This window comes from Girardinichthys multiradiatus, chromosome 22 (assembly GCF_021462225.1).
Source record: "Girardinichthys multiradiatus isolate DD_20200921_A chromosome 22, DD_fGirMul_XY1, whole genome shotgun sequence".
NCBI classification, from domain to species: Eukaryota; Metazoa; Chordata; class Actinopteri; order Cyprinodontiformes; family Goodeidae; genus Girardinichthys; species Girardinichthys multiradiatus.
Genome location: NC_061814.1, coordinates 20770583 through 20794319, shown reverse-complemented (window position 1 = coordinate 20794319; position 23737 = coordinate 20770583). Strand labels below are relative to the sequence as shown.

At 41.4% G+C, this 23737-nt stretch overlaps 1 protein-coding gene across 2 annotated transcripts in view; it reads left to right on the top strand.

The window, feature by feature from the left end:
- The window catches only part of LOC124858999 (transcription factor COE3), an 87075-nt gene that overhangs the window by 39463 nt on the left and 23875 nt on the right, over positions 1–23737 (top strand). For both annotated transcript variants that reach the window (XM_047351393.1, XM_047351392.1), the window contains exons 7-10: positions 12170–12251; positions 14769–14886; positions 19434–19567; positions 20152–20278. In XM_047351393.1, the coding sequence (XP_047207349.1) occupies positions 12170–12251; positions 14769–14886; positions 19434–19567; positions 20152–20278 (461 nt within the window). The remainder of the gene's footprint in view (positions 1–12169; positions 12252–14768; positions 14887–19433; positions 19568–20151; positions 20279–23737) is intronic.

Genomic DNA, 23737 nt, shown 5'->3' with positions numbered 1-23737 from the left:
CAGCTCCACAGGCAAGGTCTTGTGCTGCAATGTAAGCGTAATAATTATCAAACAGCATCGGGGGCTCTGGGTATGGGCTTTAACAGGGGGAGAGCATGTTTGATATGTAGAATCAGCCCATAGTGCATCCATAGAGGGTGACTAAATCGCACGGTTCATGGATCACATTAGTATTGCTCTGCATCCACCCTCGCACTATAGGTGATTTCCATTTAGACACACATTTCCACACAAAGATAAATATGACTTGAATCGTAATTTCCCCGAAGTAAATATAATACAAATACAACATAATACAGTGTCAGGCCAGGCAGGCTAATAGATTACTAGCGTGTTTTCCATTTGTATGGTAAGTGGTGAGCCAAGGTGGTGGTCTGGCAAGTAACAAATTGAATGTTTAATCCATCTCAGTGCAGATTGAAGGTATCAGAAAAGATCGGTAGTCTTTGCAGTCCTCCTGTGACTGGTACTATATTAGAGATTTTTTTTTTTCTTTAGTCTTTGGGGAATTTTGAGGAATGTTGTTGGATTAAGAAGAGGTGCAAAGTGGTAGATAAATTCAATTTCTTATCTTTTCTGAAGTCATCTGTTATTTTACACATAGGTATTTGGATTTGACGGGCAGTATTTCCAGTCACTCACAAGAGTAATCTCTGATGGCTGATTAAAATAAGACCAGCTCTGCTTGAGCTAGATAGTTAAAATATTTCATGACTTTTAATTACTGATTTTTTTATTAGCGTATTGAATTATTAAATTCCCTACCAGTCACATATGTGAAGTCATTACACCCACTATTAGGTTCATTGTTTAGAGGCTTCTTCCCTCTACTATTGTGGAGAAACAGTGACAAATATGCAAAAGATGTGCCTCTTTAATGTTACCAACTATTCTCTAAGTGCGTGTTTAATTCTTTGATAAATGTTTGCTCTGGCATTTGGAAAAGCTAGATTAGCCCCAACTGCACGGTATCTTATATAAGTGTGACAAATTGATATTTCTATATAGCTTAATCTGTTTACTATGATGTTTATGCGAGGACTTATTACAAACTAATTAAAGAAATCACTTTGATATAATTAGTCAGATTTCAGGAAGCTCATTAGTAGTAATTTGCATGAAAAATAAGCCCTGTAGTGGTGCTCAGACCCAGCTATCCGATCTGTGTTTTATCTGGTTACACATCATCCCCCATTGTTTGTTGTTTGAGGCTTGTCTGAAGTGGCCCACAATATTTTCAGTCATTGCCCTGAGAAGCGGCAGGGTGTCTTTCAACAAATTCCTCCGCCTAAAGCTAGTCAACCTGCATGTGGAAGCAGACACGTGCCTTTGTGTACATAAGGCAGGAGGACTGAGGAGCAAAACACTGTCTATTTATCTGTCAGGTTCCTGACAAAGAACTGAACTGACAAGTAATGGTTTCCCCCAGCAGAACAGAGGGAGCTTTTTTTTCTCCCACTGTACTTACATGCCCAGTCTATGCCCAGAGACTCATGTTATTTGCAAATCACACTCTTTGAAAATTCACAAGCGGGGCGAGACATGCCATGCTAGGGGTTTGTCAGCTGCCTTCATAACAACGAGCTGTATCACTAACAGTGTGCGGTTTGGTAAGGAAGCAGCAATCTCTTAGCATTTGCCTCGCTGTCACTTTTTCCAACACATGCGTTCTGTGTGTCTTCATGCTTGGGGTCTCTCCTCCCTCAGAGGGTTGCCATCTTCCCTTTGGACTGACAAAACGTCCACACAGCCACTGACATAAAGAAAGAACTGGGGAGGGAAAACAGACATTGCTGGAATTACATCATTCACTGCTGCGGTAGTTCTTCCAGAAACAGACACTCACATATTATATTTATGATTAGAAAAATGTTCTGTAGGCATGTTTGATACTGAGAAAAAAATGATAATGTTTTTTGCCATTTTTCCAATAATAATAATTTTTGTTGAGCCCAAATACAAAAAAAAAGCTTCATTTCAAAACCGATTTAGACATAGCAACAAAATATCTTTCAAAAACTGGTTCTTAATGAAGTACCAACCTTTTTAAGTGGTTAGAATAAATATTAGTTAACTGTCTTATAACAACCCTTTTAATTCAGTAAAAATGTTGTGTTATCTAATGTAGAATATATTTACCATTAAAAACACTATAAACAGTATTTTCCTAAATCAAAGACATTCTGCTTACATTTTTAAATAAAAACTAAAGTTATTTCCGATTTCTAATGGAAACTGGACCTTGCTCGGTCTAATCAAGTGTGCTCATGTATTAAATCTGTTGATTTTTGGTATGGTGGTACTTGGTTGGTACTTTGGTTGCTTAATAATTTGTCCTTAGGGAAAATCAAGCACAGTTTTTCAGACCAAAACTTCTATATTAAGTCCTGTCAGGAATGAAAGAAGGAATAAATTATATTCTGGGTATGTTAAAGTTCTCATTGGGAATTCTCAAACATATTGCTCAAATCACCAAGAGAAGAACAATTCACTACTTCTAAAGCCTAATGAAAATGACAAATTACAGCTTGTAAATGCACTCAGGGACAAAGACCTTAATTTCTGGATTATGACCATTGTTACAGTTGGAGAAAAAAGGTTAAGCTTGCAAGTCTGAGAACACCATCCTAATTTTCAAGAAACGGGATGGCAGCATCATGCTGTGGGGGCGTTTTGCTGCAGGAGAGACTGGTGCACTTTGTAAAATAGATGACATTATGAGGAAAAAACAATATGTGAAGACATTGAAGCAACATTTGAAGACATCAGTCAGAAGGTTAAAACTTGAGCACAAATGGTTTTCAGAAATGATCTAAGCATACCACCATATTAGATAGAAAGCGGCTTAAGGACAGCAAAGTCAATATTTTGAAGAGGCCATCCAAAAGCCTTGATCTTAATCCTATAGAAATATTTTGGGCAGAGCTTAAAAGAGTGCAACCAATGTGACCTACTAACCGGACTCAATTATACCAGTTCTGTCAGGAGGAATGGGCATACATTGCAACAAACTACTGTGAGTGCAGTTTAAAAGAAATTCTACCAAATACTGTGGAAATGTATGTAAACCTTCGAATGTGAAGTAAAACAATTGTTTTGTATAACTTTATACAGTGTATGTATCTGTTTTTAAATGGATATCACACACTCTTAGGTAATAGTTATGATTTTCAATAAATTACATTTTTAAAGACATTTTTCCTCATAACGTGGGGTTTAGAACGACGGCACAAAAACAAGACCTGTTTATTCTCCATACTCTTTTCCCACCACGGGGCGAAATCCTTCTCTAAACATCCGGACAGAGAAGCACTTGTGCACTGTTGATGTCACAGACCTACCTGGCCTCCCTCTCACAAAAGCTAAGGTATCATTAGCTAGGCCCACACAATGGCCATTCAACCAAGCCACTGCGCTCCTCAGGACTGAGGAACAATGTTATTTTTTGTCTGAGAATTATAAAGACAGAGTTTTGCAGGAAACCTGACAGACAAAACCTTTTAGAGGTAAATGCTCCAGGCGGCTTTTGAGTTTAATCTTTTCCCATTAGCATTCCCCCCCCCCCCCACACACACACACACGCACGCACTCTCCACGCTCCCTCTTTCCCTTTGCTCACACACAAAGACCATATTTACAGGGTCAGAAAGTACGAACTCTGAATCAGATTTTTTTCTATCTTTACATTTTCATACTTTTTTACTTTTATTTAGATCTGATCAATGCCTAACATTCTCCTAAAGGGTTGAAAAAAAAACTAATATTTCGAGTTGGCTTATTTTTAATAAAGCCAACTAATAAAACAATAGAGAAACAGAAATCATATATGTTTACAAGAATATTAAAAATGATTAACCTACGAATGCAAAGGCTAACCTAATAGTCATATTGTCAACAATACAACAGCCGTGCTAAGAGTTCATAGACCTACCTTTGTGTGTGTTTGGTTGCATGTGTGTATGTGTGCACACATTCACTTACACTCATGTATGTGTGGGACTCCATGTGTGTGATTCATTCCAGGGCAGTTTTAGTCCTTATAAAATATTCATTTTGGTTGTGCAGGGCCCTGTAATTGCCATCTCTCACCCTGAATTATTTATACCTCGCACAGACTGACAAAGCTTTGCCATACGGCCCCAGATGAATCAGAAAGCAGCCATCTCTGCTGCCAACAGCACTGGGCTTTCACACAAATATGGCAGCCACGTCTCTCTGCCTGGCCTCTCTTAATTTGACATTTTCTTTTTTTTCCTCTGCCTTTGTCCTAGGTGCAGAGAAAGGTTACCTGTTAGCTTTAAGCACCGACCCACTCCCCGTCTTTCTGTCTCTATCCCCCCTACCTACATGACAGTCCCCTGTTTTTTTCACCTCTCTTTTTTATAAGTCTTCTGAGAATGCGTCAAAGTGGTGGCAATGTCACAGTGACTGCTTCATGATGACTGATCAGCTCTGACAGCCACTTTAGATGCATGTATTATACATTAGTAATAATATGATGTAGAGATATACTCACATAAATACAAGCATGCGTGGACAGACTGCAAAACCATTGACTAGTTGACCTAAAAGTAGCACACACACACATGTAAATCAGCCCCTGATGGCATGCTGAGTCTACCAAGACTGTCTGTACAGTAAGCGGTCACAGCCTCCCTGCTAACCTTCGCTGTACACCCGTGTTGTTCTGCACCTCGCCTGGGTCTGATCACTCTGAGGGGTGCCACAGGAGAGCGCCTGTGCTGTATGGCTCTCATTGTGAACCAACTCCAGGGCCCGCCAGAACACCATGTTCAACACCCTAAATACAACTATTCACCCAGCCACTCCAACATATGCTTATCTTCCATCTCACTTGTGCTGGGAGGTGCTGACTGGTATTTCCTCAAGGCCTCAAGCTCCAGCACTGACCAGTAATCAAAGCTGCATATGTTTTCTTATGCACAAAAAAATAACAAGCAGATACCACTATGGTGTCCTGCTGGTGAGCAAATATTCCTGGAAGCTGTGTCATTGATGTGCATGATTGCTTCTGTAACGGCAGAAACCTATCGATCTAAACGGTTTAGACTGCCATAGTCAATACTGGTAATAGGCACAGGTCTGTTACCAGTTACAAAGTATACCTTGGTTTTGCTAAGTTATGGTTTCAAAACCGTCAACGTACTGTTCCTACAAGGGTTGAGCGTATCTGCTTGTAGATGAAATAACATGGATCTTGATACACTGCCAACAAACTGCTACATAGGAGGAACATGAGCAGCAAATACCTATTTAATCCAATTCAGCCTACCACTCCACCACAATTCAGTCTGATTCAGTATGTTTTCATCAAATAAATACCATACAATTCAATTTGATGTGATAGGATACAGTAAATAGGATGAAGCAATAAAATTATAATTTGCAAATCAATGAGAACAATTATTTAAAAGCCAGGTAATATAAGGGGTAAGAATTTTATAAAAGTGACCAAAACAATGAAAAAACAATTGCAGAACACCTTATGGCAAATCAAAACATTACACAAGAATTGCACACTGGTCAGCACTGTATTCAAACCACTTGCTATAAATTAAGTTGTTTCCCAAGGAATACTAGCTTATATTCATGATCAGTGTAAAATAAATTTAACTGAACTGGTGGTGTCCCAATAGTCTTTCATGGTTTATTTTTGTCCCACTCACTGCAGTTCTCTACCCCAGCAGTAGAAGTCGCCACTAAAAAAATAACACTGCTTCACTTCAGGAATGACAGCAGAAGAATAACCCTAGAGGAATTGTTTGAAGTCCCCTATAATGAGATGCCAGAGAAAGTGCTGGACTGGCCAAAATGTTGTCCACCTGAATGAAACACCGACTTATCTAGCTTTCCCCCTCGTTAACCAGTTACTGCACACTGCCAGTCAGATGGATTAAACGAGGCTACCTCACTTTTCCATTGCATGCATCAACAACACATTTGACCGTCTGGAAATATGCCATTGTTCTGGAAACTGAAAGATTGCTATAAAGCTAAATTTGGGAAACTACAAGTAGCATGTTGGCTAAGCAGCTGACCACAAGTTGGCTACTGGAGCACATAGTTCCACTTATTAACCAGCTTATGATAGCTCATTATACTTATGCTACTTTACTGCATTACTTTTAAATTTTTTGTGTAGTTACCATAAAACCTTGTTGTTTTGCTTAATGTTATACCCTGAAAATCTCGTGCTTCCCCATACCTAATCTGTAATAAACCCCACGTTTCTTCAGGGGGAGGCAACAATTCGGCTGTACTGACGGATTCCACTTTCAATGCAGACGATGTTTGCTCTATAGCAGCATTTAGCATCAGATTTGTTTTTACCACAGCACCAGGCAACACAAAGTAACGCAGAATTATTTATATCCTGTGTCTTATTATATTGTGTTCAAAGTCAGAGTAGAGTAATGCCATATTCAGAGTAAAACAAAGAACAGCGTGCAACAGCACACAGCCTCAGTGGTGTCTCGATGTGAATGGGATGGGAAAGGCAGAGAAAGCTCGGGGCTAAATATGCAATGTGTGGCGGGGCTGGAGCTAAAAGCTGCATAAAGCACACAGCCTTAGTCCACTGTTAGCAAGTGATGGATAGTTAGCAAGAGCTCCAAGTCTTCGTCTAATCTGTTACAGTAAACCTGTGCCAAAGCCCAGAGGGAATCAGTGGGGGCTATAGCAGGGAGTAGGCTTGACGTGAAACCATTTGTGAAGACGGGCGATTCTCTTAAGTAAGAAAGTAACAGTGTAGAGAAAGAGAGAGAGGGGGAGAGATAGGTGGAGAGCAAGGGAGACAGGAGGTGAGGAGAATGAGTGAGAGTGTGAGGGTGAGTGAAGGAGGAAGAGATACCATAATGAGTCCTGTAGCCATGGACTAAATGAAGAGGGATTGACAGAGTGAGGGATCCTCAAGTGAAATAATGTCAATGCCACTCTGCCCATTAGAGAGGAAGGGGTGAGGAGTGGTGGAGAGGGTAAAGAGGGATGAATGGAGGGACAGAGCTACATCTTACGTTGCAGAGGAAGCACATAAATTATTTGTGACACCCTCGCAACACACATATGAGCAACAGAAATATGAAATATGAAACGGAATGAACCGACAATAGCAGCTGAAAAAATAAAGAAATAAAAAACCCAGAAAGGGCCTTGGATATACCTAATAAATTCTCAGAGAAGTGTAGTTGAGGGTATTTGATGTCGAACAATAATAATCACAGCAACATCTGCCTTGCTACTCTCTGAGGAGGTGGACAGCACTAGTGGGTGGAAGGGGTTAATCTCCCAAACCCAATAAGGTTGGATAGTGAGGCACTTGTTCCCTGATAAAGAAGTGATAGGATCTGTTGGTCTGGTCCCTCGGCACTTGTACAGGGGTAGAGCAAATATTGTTAATGTGCTGTGGTTTACTTCGGCTAACGCGAGAAAAAACAGCTCCGTTTGACGAGAGAGGACAGCAGAAAACCAAAAATATGACAGAAAGGGTCGAGTTCGATCAGTGCGGTCTCCCAAGGACTTAACTGGCATGTATATCTGGGCCTGCTCAGCTGCATAAATAAGGGTTCGGGGAAGATTAAGATCTGTAAGTGTCTCTATTTCTCGCTTTACCTGCCCCTTCTTGTCACAACAGGGATCTGAATGCAGTTCAGTGAAGTGCCTAATAACCAGAGCAGTAGGTAGGAAAGGCAGGAGGCTTGACATTAAGACCCTGGCGTTTTGGAAATCCGATATGCTATTGACCCGTGTACTACTATCTCAGCGTAGAGATCTGGTGTCAGCAGATTGTAGTCTGGTGTTGGAAGCCGTTTCTTACAGGGCTCTTGTAACAGGGGCCCATTGAGTCTGGGAGGCAGCTGGGGCCTGATGGGCTGGAGCTGGGTGGTGATCGATACTCACCACCCCGCAACGGATGACCTCACTGTCATGGCTGCCGGCTGTGGACACTGCATGCTAGTCATTAGTGCCGGGGCACCAATCAGGAGCTTAGAGTTGTCAATACCTGCCTCTTACGGATACTGTGGCCATCTGTCACTGTATTGTGTAACGGCCTGAATAAATACAGAGAAGCTCTTTTGAACAATAAGAACAAGGTGTACTATCGATGGAAAAAATTTCCTTTCCAGTAAATAATTTAAGAAATCATTGAAAAGTAATAGAATAATTTTGAGAATTTAGACAAAAATAAATATAAATTTAGAATTGTTATTAATATTTTTATAAGTTTTATGTTCTGCACTTAAAGTGTCTAAACATATGGCTTATATATTTTTTTCAGAAATTCAATAGGGAAATATCACATATTTAAGAAATATCACTTAATTTTAATAAAGAAACAGAAAAAAAGTGTCACATTAAACAGACACATAGAAAGCTGCAGCAACCAGTGCATTGTCTTTTTTACTGTTCTCTCTTAGTGAACATTATTGAAAAGGCTGGACATTGTTAGGGAAAATATTTACAGATTATATGCACATAGTTATCCAGAGTATTTCAGTTTGAAAGTGAATTCCTACATCTTGATTTTTAATCTCAGAAGTCATAGGGGGAGTCACACATGGCAAAATAGTTTCATTAGCGATGGCTTTGTCGATAATGTTTTTGTGATCATTTGGAGGTAAAACTGAAATACTTAATTGGTTAGGTGCAGGGCTCAAGTGGAAAATAAAAAAAAGAAACAATAACAATAGTAATGACATTTTAAACAAATCAGGGCATTTCTAAAAAAAAAAAAAAAATTAACAAAACAATAAATTACTAGAAGAAGCAATGAACATAGGACATAACTACCTGCAATGTATGAGCTAGTATAAAAAATCTAGTCATGTTTCAGACTTTTAAGGCCTAAAATGAAGATGAATAAATCTAAGACTTTTTAATACCTGGCACATACCCTGAAAAAAAAGAATGAAAATGAGAAGACAGCAAACCTCCAAGATCGATAGAACCTTCTTAATAATACAACATTATCCTTATTTGCCCTCCTCACTCAAATCAAAAGGTTGGACATTTATGCATGAGTGACATCAACCTAGCAATTAAGTTGGCCATTTAAATAAGAGAAAGGCTTCTTCACCTCTTGTGTTTGTTTTTTCCCCTCTTCTCTCTCCCTTTTTTCCTTATTCTACCCTCTGTTTGATGATGGGAGAGGGTGAGCTCGAATTAGGGCGATGGGTCTTCCTTTGAGTGTCAGCCTAAAATGATCAGAGTAAAGATAAGAGGGTCTAGCAGCCCTCAAATCAGTCAAAGTGCCAAAGTCGGCCTTTTTCTCCTCAATTACTGGGTCTGTGAAGCCAGGGAGTGGAAGGCGCAGAGCCTGCTGCATTACTAAAGAGACAATCTATTTCCCCTTTGACCAGAGGGAGAGAAATCATTATGGCATGATTAGTAGCTTCGGCAGTGGGCAAGCATGGAGGTACTACAGGAGAACCGTATTAATTGCCTTAGACCAAGGCATGAGCGGGATTGTTTTAACGTTGATTTGTGGACCTGTATGACTAGCTGTCGGAGATAAAAGCCCGTGTCAGGTCTTAGTTATACTGGCAGAGTTCGGGCGTACAGAATGAGAGGCTTGATGTCAAAAAGAAATTCTGTAGCTGGCCTGGAAGTCTTTCTCTATATGCCTGTCGATGTCTTCCTCTTTGTCTTTCTTCACACTTCATAGTTTTCCTTTACACCTCCCACTATCCCTCCCTTTACCCCCCCACCCCCCACTTCCCCCTTCCCTCGCATGGACTGCACCCCACCCCTTCCCACACTCCTGTTTTCTCCCTCCTCCAACTGATAGCTGCTTTGGCCGATTATTTCATCCAGTGCAGTCCACTGAGAGCCTCCTCTCCCGGCTTTGGAAGAGCTTTAATTAGCCATGTTAATATCCCCTTCATTGGCCTTAATATCACTCAACACCTTCCTCCATCTCGGCGGCCACCAGGGTCCCCCTGTCCTGTCAGAACAGCTGATTATTGAGAAGGATAGCTTTAATCAAACCTAATTGCAGTTCATTCTTTCCCTCTATCCCCCTTTGCCCTCCATTGCCAACATCTAATGGCAGCGACGACTTGATATCCCATTAAAAAACAATTAAACAACCTCCTTTTGTCTCCGTGCGTGCCAAAACACCAGCACAAACTTCTGTAGATATTTAAGAAGTACAGGAGAGAGAGGGGCCTTGTCTTAATTGCTCTCCTTTTCACCAAGGACCAATTTGCTGAGTACTCATGGAGAATCCTAACCAACTCAAATGTAATGAATGCTATAGCAGTGTGGACGGTGAAAACAAAGCCTTTTTTTAGTGAAGAAATTGTACTTAATTGCCTTTATAAGATTAAACATAAAGGAGCTGCTTTATGACTGTGTGGACACTCCAACTTTTGGTTTTGCAGGAACTGCAGGAAAAGGCATTGAAATATCCAAGAAAGAGACAAGACCAACTCTGAAAGTGATGTGTTTCTTTCAAGAAGTGAATGCCTGGAAAATATATTCTGTCTCTGACTGACATAAATTGTCTCTCAATAGGTGATGCATGTGCATGCACATCCTCACGCAAACACCCCAGTGCAAAACAAAAAAACACACACACACATACGAATACGTGCATGCTGTATGAGAGGCGACAGACAAATAAAAGTCGTATTTCAGGTCTGCTTTCCGCAGATGTCTGCTGCTCTACATTATGACTCTTCTGGGAAATAAAAACAGGGTCAGGGAATTAGAGTACATAATGGTCATTTTGATGATCAGCCAACAGATGCAACCCGAAAAACACAGAGAACACAATCAAGTGAAACGCACTAATGACAAGTTAGGATTTTTATTTTTTTACGGCCTTGCCACACACCGACAGGCAATCAGCATTCTGGCATGGTTTAAAACATATTTTATTGATGTTGAAGCCAAACCTCCTCAGATGTGGAGGGAAAATATTTTTTCACCTCTGCTCTCCCTCCTGGGTCCACGGTGGAGTGCAAAAATATAGGAGTCTATCGAAGAACGCTTCTAAATGACCAGTGCATGTGTTAATGTGGCCAGGGTTAGAAGGGTCATTTTAGACTGATTTATGGCCTGGCTGGAATCCCACTGGGCGAACGAAAAGTCTTAAGTGTTGTGAAAGCGTCCTCGTAGGCCACACAAGCCACTGAATTTAGCTGAATGAAATGGCCATGCAATCTATGGTGCAATCTATGGTAATCCAGTAAGACACAGTGATTCTAAAGCCAAGTCACTTTTACAAAGGCAACAATGGCATTGTATATAGTAATAACAGTACAATGTGATGAAAAATAAATACGACTGTGCTGTATTTCTAATTGGAGAAACCAAAGGCACAATCAGTCAGGATCTGTGGTCGATTTCATTGTTTATTCTGTGTGTATGGATCTTACACAATGGGTTACAGCTGAGATAATTTCTCTCAGAGGTTTTGCTTCCTTGTAAACTTTCCCTCTTTAACTATTTTGCGTCGGGGAGACCACATCTTGATATAAACAACTCTAAATTTGCCGCCTTATCAATAAATCCAGTGAGAGAAGAGGGCAGCTTATGGGAACTAAACCAAGCCCAGATCTCACTCAGATGTGACATTTGTTGAGACGATTAGCCAGGTTGTAATTTGTGGCATAATTGCCTCACCCACCCACAAGTACATGGGTGTGTGTATGCATTATGTGTGTGTGCCTGTGTGTGTGGCATTCTGCGGTCCCAGGAGTGTCCGCCTAATTGCCTGACAGGACTATAAGTTTTGTGGCGCGCTCTCACCTTGTTAGGTCCTTTATCCCTGATGCTCTTCAAACAAGACCTGGTCACAGGTGGGCCTCATTTGCTTCCCTATTGAACAGGAGAACTTTAATTGCACAGGGGGTGTCCTGGGATTAAAGAGGTGGGTGGAATATCAAGTGACTAGTGTATGTTAGTGGCAGATGGGTGTTGGGGAAGACCTGTGAACTGAGGTGAGATCACAAAGAGGCTGAAGCTCCTGGGTTAGAACAATGAAATGACAATAAAAATCCTAAGATGAATGAATGAATGAGTAAATGAATGCAACCAGGAGTGTTAAGAAAGTTTAATTTTGTTATTCCGTCACTTTTTCTTTCATACATTTCAACTTTGAAAACATAACTAATAGTTTTTCCTTTTCTCTGTTGCTCTTTTTCAGATTCTTCCTAAAGTTCTTTCTCAAGTGCAATCAGAACTGTCTGAAAAATGCAGGGAATCCACGAGACATGCGCAGATTCCAGGTGACTGAAACCTATTTCACACATACGCTCTATTTCTGTCACTGTCTTTCACTGTCTGTCTTCCTTTTTCAGACACACACAGTCACACACGCACAGGTGTAGAAATGTGCAGCTATAGCTGCTACTCTGCACTAACTCACCCTGACACAGATTCACATATGAACACATTCTCAACATTATCACTGACACTGAAGGAGGCAAAAAAAGAAAAAGAAAGAGACAGGAATTTTGTGTCGTTCATGCCCTGGACAGAATATTTATTAGGGAATACCATCTGACACAAATAAGGATACAGGATTTAAGAGTGCCATCAATTGTGTTCCTGACAGCTTTCTGAGCCCCGGCGCACAGGGGAGGACGATCCGACCACATGTAACAACAGTGTTAACCCAGGATCTGTCTGGCAGAGGAAATGCATACCTTCTCGCACACTCATATGCGCGGACACGAACACATATGGATGCATGGACATAAACGCAGCGCATGTCTTTGCTTTCTTTGTGTCCGTCTTCCATTCTAAGCCACATGTGCATATGCTTAATGCGAATCATGCAATTCTAAGTACAGCCAGCAGAAGAAACTACTGAAAAAACACATGAACTCAGAGTGATTTTAGTATTTCTTTTACCCTCTCACTTCGATCTGTCAGAGAAGTAAAGACTAACAGTGATTGACCTTCTCCTGATCCATTTATCCAACCATTCATCCATCCTAGCGAGACATTTTCAACACGAACAGCCCACAAGGTCAAGGTGAGACAGCAAAAGTTAGTGTGATTTGTCCTATCAGGGCAACTACAAACTACAGGAGAACGTCCATCACTGGCAGCACTGTTCAGTGATAGACACATGAGCCAGCATCCTCCAGGAAGAAGCCCAGACATGAAACAGACAAGACAGGGAGTCCCCTCCTGATGTCACCAGCATCAGACCTCCCCTGCCTCCTCAAATCTTCCCCCAGGGTGAATGTGGACTGATGCATGACAGCCACCATGGGTTTTCACCCCTCACTTTCTAGTGTCAGGAAAGAAATGAAAGCACCAACTTTCAATTTTTTAAGGTTCTGAAACAAAAGGATACTTTTTCATCATCCATGATGATGATCATAACAGCTAGGATGCCATAACCCCCTAATGGATTTCCCAAATGTTCCTGCATAGGTATTTCTCCAGCCAAAGTTGTGTATTTTACATGCCTTCGACTCTACTTATTACCCCCCAAAACCAGCTGGAGGCCAGAAAGGGCCCAATCCATCATCCTCAGCTTGGCCCAGCTCTGAACCTGCTCACAAGAATGGAGCTCTTTCACTTCCCCTTCTCCCTCCACCCCTTTAAACCCCCACCTTCCCCAAAAAAAAGTACCCCCCCTAAATTCCAGCACCACGCCGAGGTCACTTACCGGCGAAGCAAACCTGAGAGGGGCTCTCTGTTTCCGGCTCAGAAAACACTTTGGCCATTCACAGCCTGGCTCGCTTGTTTGGAGTGCGGTAGCCAAAAAACAACAACAAAAATAAGCTTTATAAAATATGGAGTGTGGTTTGGAAAATGATCCTGGTAAAATGTTTGCTGAGTGATGGGGAGGTGTACGGCCTGGCTGTTAATGACTCCAGTAATATTTTAAAAGGAAAGGCCTTCCGTGTTCAGGGTTGGTGGGAAGCTGATCAATAATTTTGAGTTTTAGTCATGATGACAGTTGGTGGTGTGGATAAATGGAAATGGTATTCCAGCGATCAAATAGTCAATTGCACAAAAGCAAGACAACAAGCAGAAATGGAGAAGAAGCAAAATAATTGTAATGCGATAGTTTCAAAGATGACAATCGCTTCCGAAGGTTCGACAGTAGTTACAAAGGTATGCTCCTCGATAGAAAGTAGTTCATTTTGTTTAATACTCATTCATTTCTTAGTTATATCTTACACTGCCCTGAACTTTTTTCACATTTTGTCACAATACAACTATGAACTTAAATTAAATTTATTGACTTTTCTTGTAATAGTCCAACACAAGTCAAAAATTATTAAGTGGAAGAAGAGTGATGCATGTTTTTGTTTTATAAACACATATCTGAAAGGTTCGACATGTGTTTGTATTAAGATTGGTAATTATGTCGTCTTGTCATAATTAAGTCTTGTCATGTGTGTTTTTATCAGATTCTCACTTTTTAAAACTAGAATTTTCATCCCATCAGTTTTTCTCAGTTTTAGTTTTCCTTCTGGAAGGTGCAGCTCCACCCTAGTCTTGAATGTTTTGCAACCTCCAACAGGATTGCTCTATAATTAGGCCCATCTATCTCCAATCTATTTTCCTTTCTCTTCACAATTATGAACATTTTTGTAGTGGTCTATCAAATATAATCACATTAAAAAACATAAAGGTTTATGGCTGTAATGTGACACAATGGGAAAAGGTTCAAGGTACCATGTGTAGTCTTGTTCCAAGCTACAACTGTTTGCAATATATAGTCTGAATTTGTAGCTTGTATCTTGCTATGTCACATCTCTCTTTCACTCCTTTCGCAGGTTGTCGTATCGACGACCGTCAACGTGGACGGCCATGTCCTGGCCGTTTCTGACAACATGTTTGTACACAACAATTCCAAGCATGGGCGAAGGGCTCGCAGACTTGACCCTTCAGAAGGTACGCCTCCTTATCTGGAAAATGGTAGGCACATTTTTACATCTTATAATTTGCTACGCTCCTTTTTTCCTGTTAGTTTTTTTTCTTTTTCCAGTTTTCAGATCACACACCTTCCTTAGAATCAATAGTTCCTCCATCGTCTCATTTTTTTTGGTACTTTTTGAGTTGCTTCTTGCTTCCATCCCAACTTGTGTTATGCATTGACTAGGAATACTGTGCATTATGCAGAGTGTTTATTCTCATGTACAGCAAACCACATCTTATTCAAAAATATTATGCTACTTCCAGTCTTGTAATGTACCTACATTTGTCCTAAAAGCCTATGTGAAACATGATCAAATTGCTGAAGAATTTGGCTGTGAGGTCAGTTTCCTGCCATTGGGGTTCTGCAGATTTAGCTGAGAGAGAGCTGAAACAGGGGGAGAACGGAGAAAGACAGAAAGACAGAAGTGGGGGGTCAGTTGATACTGTGTGTGTGTGTGTGGGTGGGTAGGTGGGTGGGTGGGTGGGTGGGTGCATGGAGGGGTGGGGTGGCCTATGAGAAAAACAGAACTTACTGTTTTTCTTCCAACTGATTCCATATGATAGACTGATTGCCTTCTCAGCCAAAAAGAGAGAAAAGAAGGACCACCAAACCATGGGAAATCCAAAAAGTAAAATGCACTAAGCATAACTTTCGACCTGCCTGGCCTTTGCTTGCAGATAGAAGCAAACGTACAGCTGAAATAATGTTAAAAAGAAAAGAGAAAGCTGACTTAAACATTTGTGTAATTGCTTAGATTTAAATTTCAAGGGCCAATTATGGCTAGGAGAACATTTTATATATGCCAACGACTAGAACAAGCTTCTCTACACATTAATGGGCATTAATGGTTCTGTGACCAAAAGCAAATGTAATGTTTAATACAACAACTATGAATAAAAAAAAAAAAAAAAAAGTGAATTAACATAGCAGACAATTAATATATCTGGGTGCTCTCTAGTCCTAGTGGAGGAAAAAGCTAATCTATTTGTTTTTGTCTTTATTAATGACTCCTCTACTGGAGAACAAAATCAAATAATTAAAGTCCTGCCCGGAGCACCAAAGTCATTATGTTCGCTGACGTTCTGTTTGTGTGTTTCACGTTTATGACACGATAGGTGTGGATCGCCTAGCAACCAGTTTCTTAATGAGGAGAGCAATTAAAGAGGTTGAGCCCTTGCCTCCGTGTTCCCCCGCTCCCATGAGACCCTCTGTGTGTTGTGTGTGTGTATGTGTGTGTGGGTTCTTTACAGGTTACCCCAACCCATCCTTTTATTCTCCTCTTCACCGCACTCTTCAAAGCAGCAGAGTGACGCCCTGTAAAGCGAGAAAAGAAGCAATTGTCAACCGCCCAGTTGAACATGTCTTTGTCTAATAACTTTAATACACCTTCCCTCTTCTTTAGAAGTTGAGATCTGTTTTTTTTTTCCTCCCAGGCTCAGCTCTACAACAAACTAATTTATCATGCATCAACAGCGATGGCTCACTTTGTTTGAGTCACCTTTAACAAACTGAGATGTGGCACAGGAGGAAAAAAAGGAGAGGCGGTTTTATAAAATGTAACTCCAACCTTGTCCTCCATAGCTGCTCTGACAACTTGGAGGCAAACAGACAGACGGTGTGCTTTAAATTAGCAACACATTCTTCCTCTGGAGTTCACAGGGTGAGAGGCTTTCAGCCTTTGTGGCTGTCAGACTGGCTGAAGCAGGGAGGCATCCTTTCCATCTGCAGCACAGGCTCAAGAAGTGCTGCCCCCTATTGGCGCAGAGAGGGGACGGCCCGCGGATGACAGACTGAGTCGCACCATGTGACATTTTTGTTCACTTGTGTGCACTGTCACACAACAAGCATATTATGCATTCAGACATGAATGTGCTTTGAGGCCGGCTGTCACTCAGACATGTATGGATTCAGGCACAAAGGTGCATAAACATGCTCACAAATAGCTGAGTCTTTTACCCACAGCACCCCCCCCCCACCACCACACACACACACACACACACACGACAAATACAGAAACGCTCTCACTCACTCACCCACACACTCATACACACACAAACACAGACATACACTCATGCACGCACGTTCCTCAGCTCAGTTCTACCATTATAGAGCCCCAGACAATATGGGAGACTCACCATAGAGCCTGCAGCGCCTGCCTCATTTGCATGCCAAGTGGCTGTAATGCTGTTAGGGTTTATGCAATAAAGACAAGTGAATCCAGACTGCTGGGCCTAAAAGGAAGAAAAAAGAAGGAGGGAAAAAGGGGATAGGAGGAAAAGGAATAAGAGAAGGAGAGGCCGAGGGTGAGACAGCGAGAAAGAGAGACAGAAGAGAGTCAAAGGGAACAGATGGCCCAGGGAGAGGTAAAAGGTATAATCCCATCAGCTGCACTATCAACCGACCATCTGGACATCCCACAGCACAATTACAACACATTTCAGCAGGCAGAACAAAGGGCGGCTTCACAGGGCCACATCAGACCTGTTTGAGTGTCACAATACCAGAGCCAAAAGCTCCTGCAGTCAGATCTTGTACCAGTTTTGACGTCCTCCGTGGCTAACGTTAAACTGAGAAAGAAAAAGATGAAAACAGGTTACAAAGTTGCAGCATGTGGTCATTTTAAAACAGAAAATTATTTGGAGCATAATTAAGTAGACGACTGTGCCTTGAATTTTCTGCTTTTGAGTCCAAAGTTTGTAAAGACGGAGTGATGCAGCAGGCTGGCTCATTGCATCCTCTGCCGTCCACTTCGACTGATGTCTATCATCTGCTGGGTGGGGGGGTGTATTTGGGGCATTGTGCGTGTCTGTCATCAGATCGCCTGTGCTGACTGTGTAATCCACTTCGCCACGGTCCCCATTCAGCACATGCTCCCCGCTCTGTCTGTGCATTGAGACATATGCAAATTTTCAGGCAGCAGGGTGGACGGCTTAGGGCCTCAGTTGCTGCCTCTCCATGGGTCCTTCTACGAGGGAGCAGGGGGTTGTGATTGCTGGGATTTCTGAGGTGGTGTGTGTCTATGCTCGTGCCCATGGGTGCACGTGACTTAGTGTAACCCATCATAGGTTTCAGGCAGCAGCTGCCCGCACCGTCGCCGTCACCATCACCATCAGGCACTCTTCTTGCCCCCTCCTATTTCCTGCCACCTCCTTCCCTCCCATCGTTCTCTCTCATCCCCAAAGTCAATTTGTTTACAGTAATTTTGAAGGGTGAATTATTTGCTGTAATCGTCCGCACTGATGAAGGTCAGGCCCTTAGAGGGGGCCCAGCATGCCCACGGAGGGTTGGTCCTCTTTCAGACGCTCCGCTTCCCAATTAAGGAAAGCAAATGTCACTCCTCCAGGCCTCACAAATGAAAATCTGTACGAGGTGATTAGCATGAAGTCAACAGCGCCTGTTAAAGTCAGATTCCCTGTAGTACCAATGTGTGTGTGTGCACTTTATGGGCAGCGAGAGAGAACAAACATGACCTGAACAGACCCAACAGCAAGGCAAACAAAAGAGAGATGTCTTGTCTGAGGTGATCCATACAACAATGGGTGGCTGTGATTTACTTACTGGATGGAAAGGATAAAGGAGGTTTAGAACTAAGCTTGCAGAGGGAGGGGAAAAAGAAAAAAAAAATGAGAAAGAACTTGCAGGAATAGTTGCACGCATTTTGAGGAGCAGGAAAAACATGCACATTTCATGCCGTATTATAAGATATTGATGAAAATAGATTAAATTTGATATTGCTATTTTATGGCAAGCTGTCATGCTATTTCTGTTGTAAACACGGTGTTTTGCCGAACGCCATATTAAGGTAATGCATCAAGTGACAGTGAAAGTGAGGCATAAGATCACTCAAATTAGATTATAATAACAACTCCCACTGTTGATGAATGGTGGAGCCGCACAGCAGAAGTCATGCCAGATGAAAAGCATTGTAATAAACAATATGAAATGGATCGAATCGATCACAAAAAGAAAGCAAAAAAAAAATCTCATTCTGAATAATTCATGAGCGCATTTTACGTTATGAAACCTGAAACGATACTCGGAGTGCGGCTTCACTGTATTGTAGAACAAAGGTAATATAATAACATGAAGGAGCAAAGCTTTAGCTTGTCATTTCCACTTCTTGACTCATTTAAGATGTGTTCAGCTTTAAAATTTTACTGTACATGCCGGTGAATGCTTAATCAATTCTGATAGCTACATTTGCCCTGACACATAATTTGCTCCATCAAATCATTTTCCTGGTGAGCCTGACGTTTAGCCTTTGTGAAGTGGACCATTTGAAGGGTCTGCTTAACTACACCACTCCACCGGGCTGATAAATGATTTTGATTCTCATGCCTTAAAGGACAAATCCATCATTTTTTTTTTTTCTGGGGGGTAATTTCCATGATATGTCTTTGTGGGAGAGACACTCAGGGCTAAACGTAGAGGTGATTCAGTATCGTGTCTGAGCGAAAAGAGACATGTGCTCTAGTGTCAAAGCCTGGGTGCTGAATTTGCTCTTCTCTTTGTCTTGGATAAGCAGCCACCCCGTGCATCAAGGCTATCAGCCCCAGTGAGGGATGGACCACTGGAGGAGCCACCGTCATCATCATCGGTGACAACTTTTTCGATGGTCTACAAGTCGTGTTCGGCACTATGCTTGTATGGAGTGAGGTATAATATAACATTTCCTTATAGAGAATTTCTTAAAGAGATACTTTATTTTGAATTGAGGTTCTGCAAAAATAATTTTATTTACTTTTATTTAGACAGGTAATGTCATTGAGACTGGTGGTCAACTGGAGACCTGTTGAAATGCTAAGAGCAGATCTCTTGGTGTCTTTATTTAGGAATAAATCCAGATTCAGAGGCTGAAACTAATGGCTAGTCTAAGAGGGGCAAGACCAAACTTATATAAACAGTCATCATGTTTGCATTAAATAGTTATTTATAGAGAAACTGATGAACATTTACAAGGGGTAGCGGGTGGTGCACCTATTGAGAAAAGAACAGGTAAAAAGAAAAAAAAAGTAAGGGAAGGTAAAGGTTCATCAAATAGTGTTTGCACAAACAGCTATAAGGGTGGAGTTGATTTAAGATGGATAAGGTCTACTTAGGTGAAGACACTATACATTTTTAACAAAACCTCAGTGCAAAATATGTCTTTGTTGCTGCCCTGAAAATATGCTCTCTTTCTTTTTGTTTGTTTGTTTTTTGCTGGTAACTCATGATTTCTTTTTTTTCCCCTTGTAAACTAGCTGATCACTCCTCACGCCATCCGTGTTCAGACGCCCCCTCGGCACATCCCCGGCGTTGTGGAAGTCACGCTGTCCTACAAGTCCAAGCAGTTCTGCAAAGGTGCCCCTGGGAGATTTGTCTACACTGGTGAGTCAGAACCTTCTTTTCCTGTCTTTCTTTGTCTTTTCACAGTTTTTTATACTACTTTACCCCCACTCTGTCATTTGGGTGGAGCCTTCAACTATCTATCTAAGCCACTCATAAAGAGCTGAACCTAACATGTTTTTGTGGCCAAATTCTTATATCCGGGTTTTTTAAAGACCGAAAATTATTTTGGCGGATTTGGATTTCTATTTAAGAATTATTATATGAGAAGAGCAACATTCAAGATATTTTTTTGCTCTCCAGCCATGAATTGTTGATATTAAAATGAAGAGCAAATTTAAACGTCTTACCATGTGTTCGAGAGAGCAGTCAATATACAGCGGGTCCTACAAATATTTTAAATCAATGATAAAATAATTACTATAGTTGTCATTTTAAACTGTCTTTAATAGCTTACATTAGCAAGCTCAAAGAAACAGTCTCCATGTATTTTTTCAAAGGCATGTTGCTAACCATAAGTTTCATGATAGACGTTTGAAAGCTCATGGATAAATGAATGAACAGAGCAACTTTGCTGTACTATTTTCAGCCTTCATGTTATCTGCTGAAAGTCTCTGTCTTTGTCTCTCTCTCTCTAAGCTCAATGTAATCGGAGATGTTTGTCAGCATATCAAACAAAATATAGTTTTCTATTAAATAGCTTCTTAGATCTTGTTGTTTCCTCTTAATTCACCTTTAAACACCTCACTGATATTGGAAATAGCTAACTTTGACTCTTCTCAAAATCAAAAATCATCAAGTAGTCAACAGTCAATTTTCTCTGTGCAAGTGATCTGGTTCGGTGAATATTAAGTATGTTAGGTATCATCCCAAATCAAAGCAAAGCCATCAAGATAAATCCTTCTCCCAGTCATTTAAATCTGCCACTTAGTATAATAGATAGTGTTTTAGCTTATTTTGTTGAATTTATAAGTCAAATGTGATTTCATTTTTTATGAATAAATAAGAAAGCCTATAACCAGGTTAAGTAAATGAGAGTGTCTGAAGTTATTCTCGTGTATGATCAGCATGAATTTGTAGGAGAAAGTGTGAGAGGAGATGGTGAGAGAAAGAGGGAGCGTGTGTGTCACACTACGAGTAAAAGATCTGATTATCTTGGCTAACAGAAGGAAGTGGTGGTCTTATCTGTCATCACTGGTGAGTAGACAGAGGTTGTGAGGGTCAGAGCCTGTCTGACCTGGAAGCCTCTGTCTGTTCCAACTCTGGTGGGCAAAATGAAATGCCCCCTCCCTTTCAGTACTTCTGACCCTAAAGAATAGCTCTGGCCTTGAGCATAGCAAGGCCAAAGCTGAGACCCCCCACCCCCCCAAAAATATCCCAATCCAGACCTTCCATCCCGGAGCAGCTGTTTCTCATCAAGTCCCCCTTGCTCTCACTGACTCCCCAAAAATACCACTCCCCCCCCCCCAAGAAACAGCCGTTGGTCCCCTTTTCTTCCAACCGTGCAGTCTGGCCCACCTCTCCTACGTTTAACCTCCCTAGCAGGAGCGGAGCAGAGGCCAACAAGGCACCGGGATAATGAAACAGGAGTGTAGTATGGTTGTGTACGTGTATGTGTGTTTCTGAAAGTGAATGAAAGTAGGGAAGAAAGTGTGAGTGCAAATGAGTCTATGTGTGTGTGTTACTAAACAGCCCTGAGAAGGTGTATAAGTTAAGACATTAATGGCTTCTATAGCACCCTAGTGAAAGTGCCAGGTCCCTTAAGAACAGACCCCATTAGTCACAGAGGCTAAGCGGATTGGGATGATTACCATCAGGTTTTACTGGGGAAACGCGTCCCCTTCTCTCTATCTTTGTTGATTTTTCTCCCCCCATTCTTCCACTCCGTCTTCCCCGGCTCCTTCTCACTTCCAGTTAGTATAAAGATACAATTACCCCTGGAGGCAACGGTGGTCCAATTGATTAGTGTGGTGAATTAAAAGAGAAAGTAACCAACAGACAAGTCCGTCTCCTTTGCCTCCCTGCTCCCTCCACAGCTCATCGTGATTGTGCGATGGGGGTGAAGCATAACAGGGTAAAAACCGTAAAAGGCAGCACAATGCCAGAATTAGGTGTCGCTGATTCCATATGTACAGTAACTGCAAGGTAAAAAGGATGTTAGCTACCTCTCTCTGAAATTAAAAAGTGAATTGAGTGCGGGGAGAGTGGATTGTGTCTTTAAAAATGAAACAGCTCTTTTTAAAACCACAGTTTTTCTTTTTCTTTCACGGCACTTGAACAAATGGCCTACACACAGAAATAGACTGTAGTCACACGAGTGGAAAAGGGCATGCAGTGACACAGTGCTGTCAAATGGGAACAAAACGTCACCGTAGAGCAAAATGTGCATTTCAAAGGTCTAGTTATCAAAGCTTTCAAACTCAGAATGTAACCTGAGTACTTGTTCCTTCATGTAGACTCCTCTTTCCCCACTGCCCTAATTGTGGAGATTTAACTCGGTCAATTTAAGAAATTATCACAAATTACCAAGAGTCAACCCAGAGGAGACTGCAGTCAATTGGAACAGCAGAGGGACACGTCCTCAGTCAGGTTATCACCCTGGATCGGCTCCAAAACTCACAATCCATTCTCAGAAAGAGAGTATCCTGTAGTGTATGTCAAATAATCCTGTCGGCATAGGCTATTGAATGTTTAAAACACTAATGAGACAAACAGACAGACCATATAAAACTTAACTAAACTGTAGTTGACTGCTTCAAGGAGCCTATTCATGTTCTTTAATTGACACTTTTTTAAAGGAGCAGGAAGCTATTTTTGTTTGTTTTGCGGCCTTCTAAAAGAGCCTTGTCCCTTGGAGCTTACATGCTTGTCCTCTGTCTAATCCATGTATTGGTTATCCATTGGTCAGGACAGGAGTGGTAGAACTAGCTGTCAGCAAGGTTGTGGAAAATCAAAAGGAGAAAGTCATGGCTGCACCTGAGTCGATATTTTATTTTACATTACACTTTATTAGGCACCAAAAACAACAGCAAATGGGTTTAATCAAATATCTTAAATATAAAGTCCCTATTTTAAACCTCATTTGTTTCCTCCTAACCTTTTTACTGCATGCTTATGGAGCTGTGTAAAGGAATGAATCATAAATAAAGATTTGACTGTTCAATTCTTACAATTTAAACTCCTAATTGCATCAGAGCTTTTTTTTTTTTTTATCTTGGCCAACTTTCCATGAAGAACTCCCCTCCAGGGGCAGCGATGCAGGCCCGTGGTAATATGGTTCTGCGAGCAGTCCTAACACACTCAGCTGCTATTTATCCTAATCAGTGACATCCACATAACCAGGATTGCTTAAAATGAACCCCTTCCGCGCCCCAGAAAACGCACATTTACCGGGACCCCATTTGTCATGGGTAAATTGAGGGTCAGTAAACTTCGCCTGTATCCTCCAGTGGGGATCCAGGACATGCATCATAACGTTAGGAGAGAATGATTGGCGAAGGC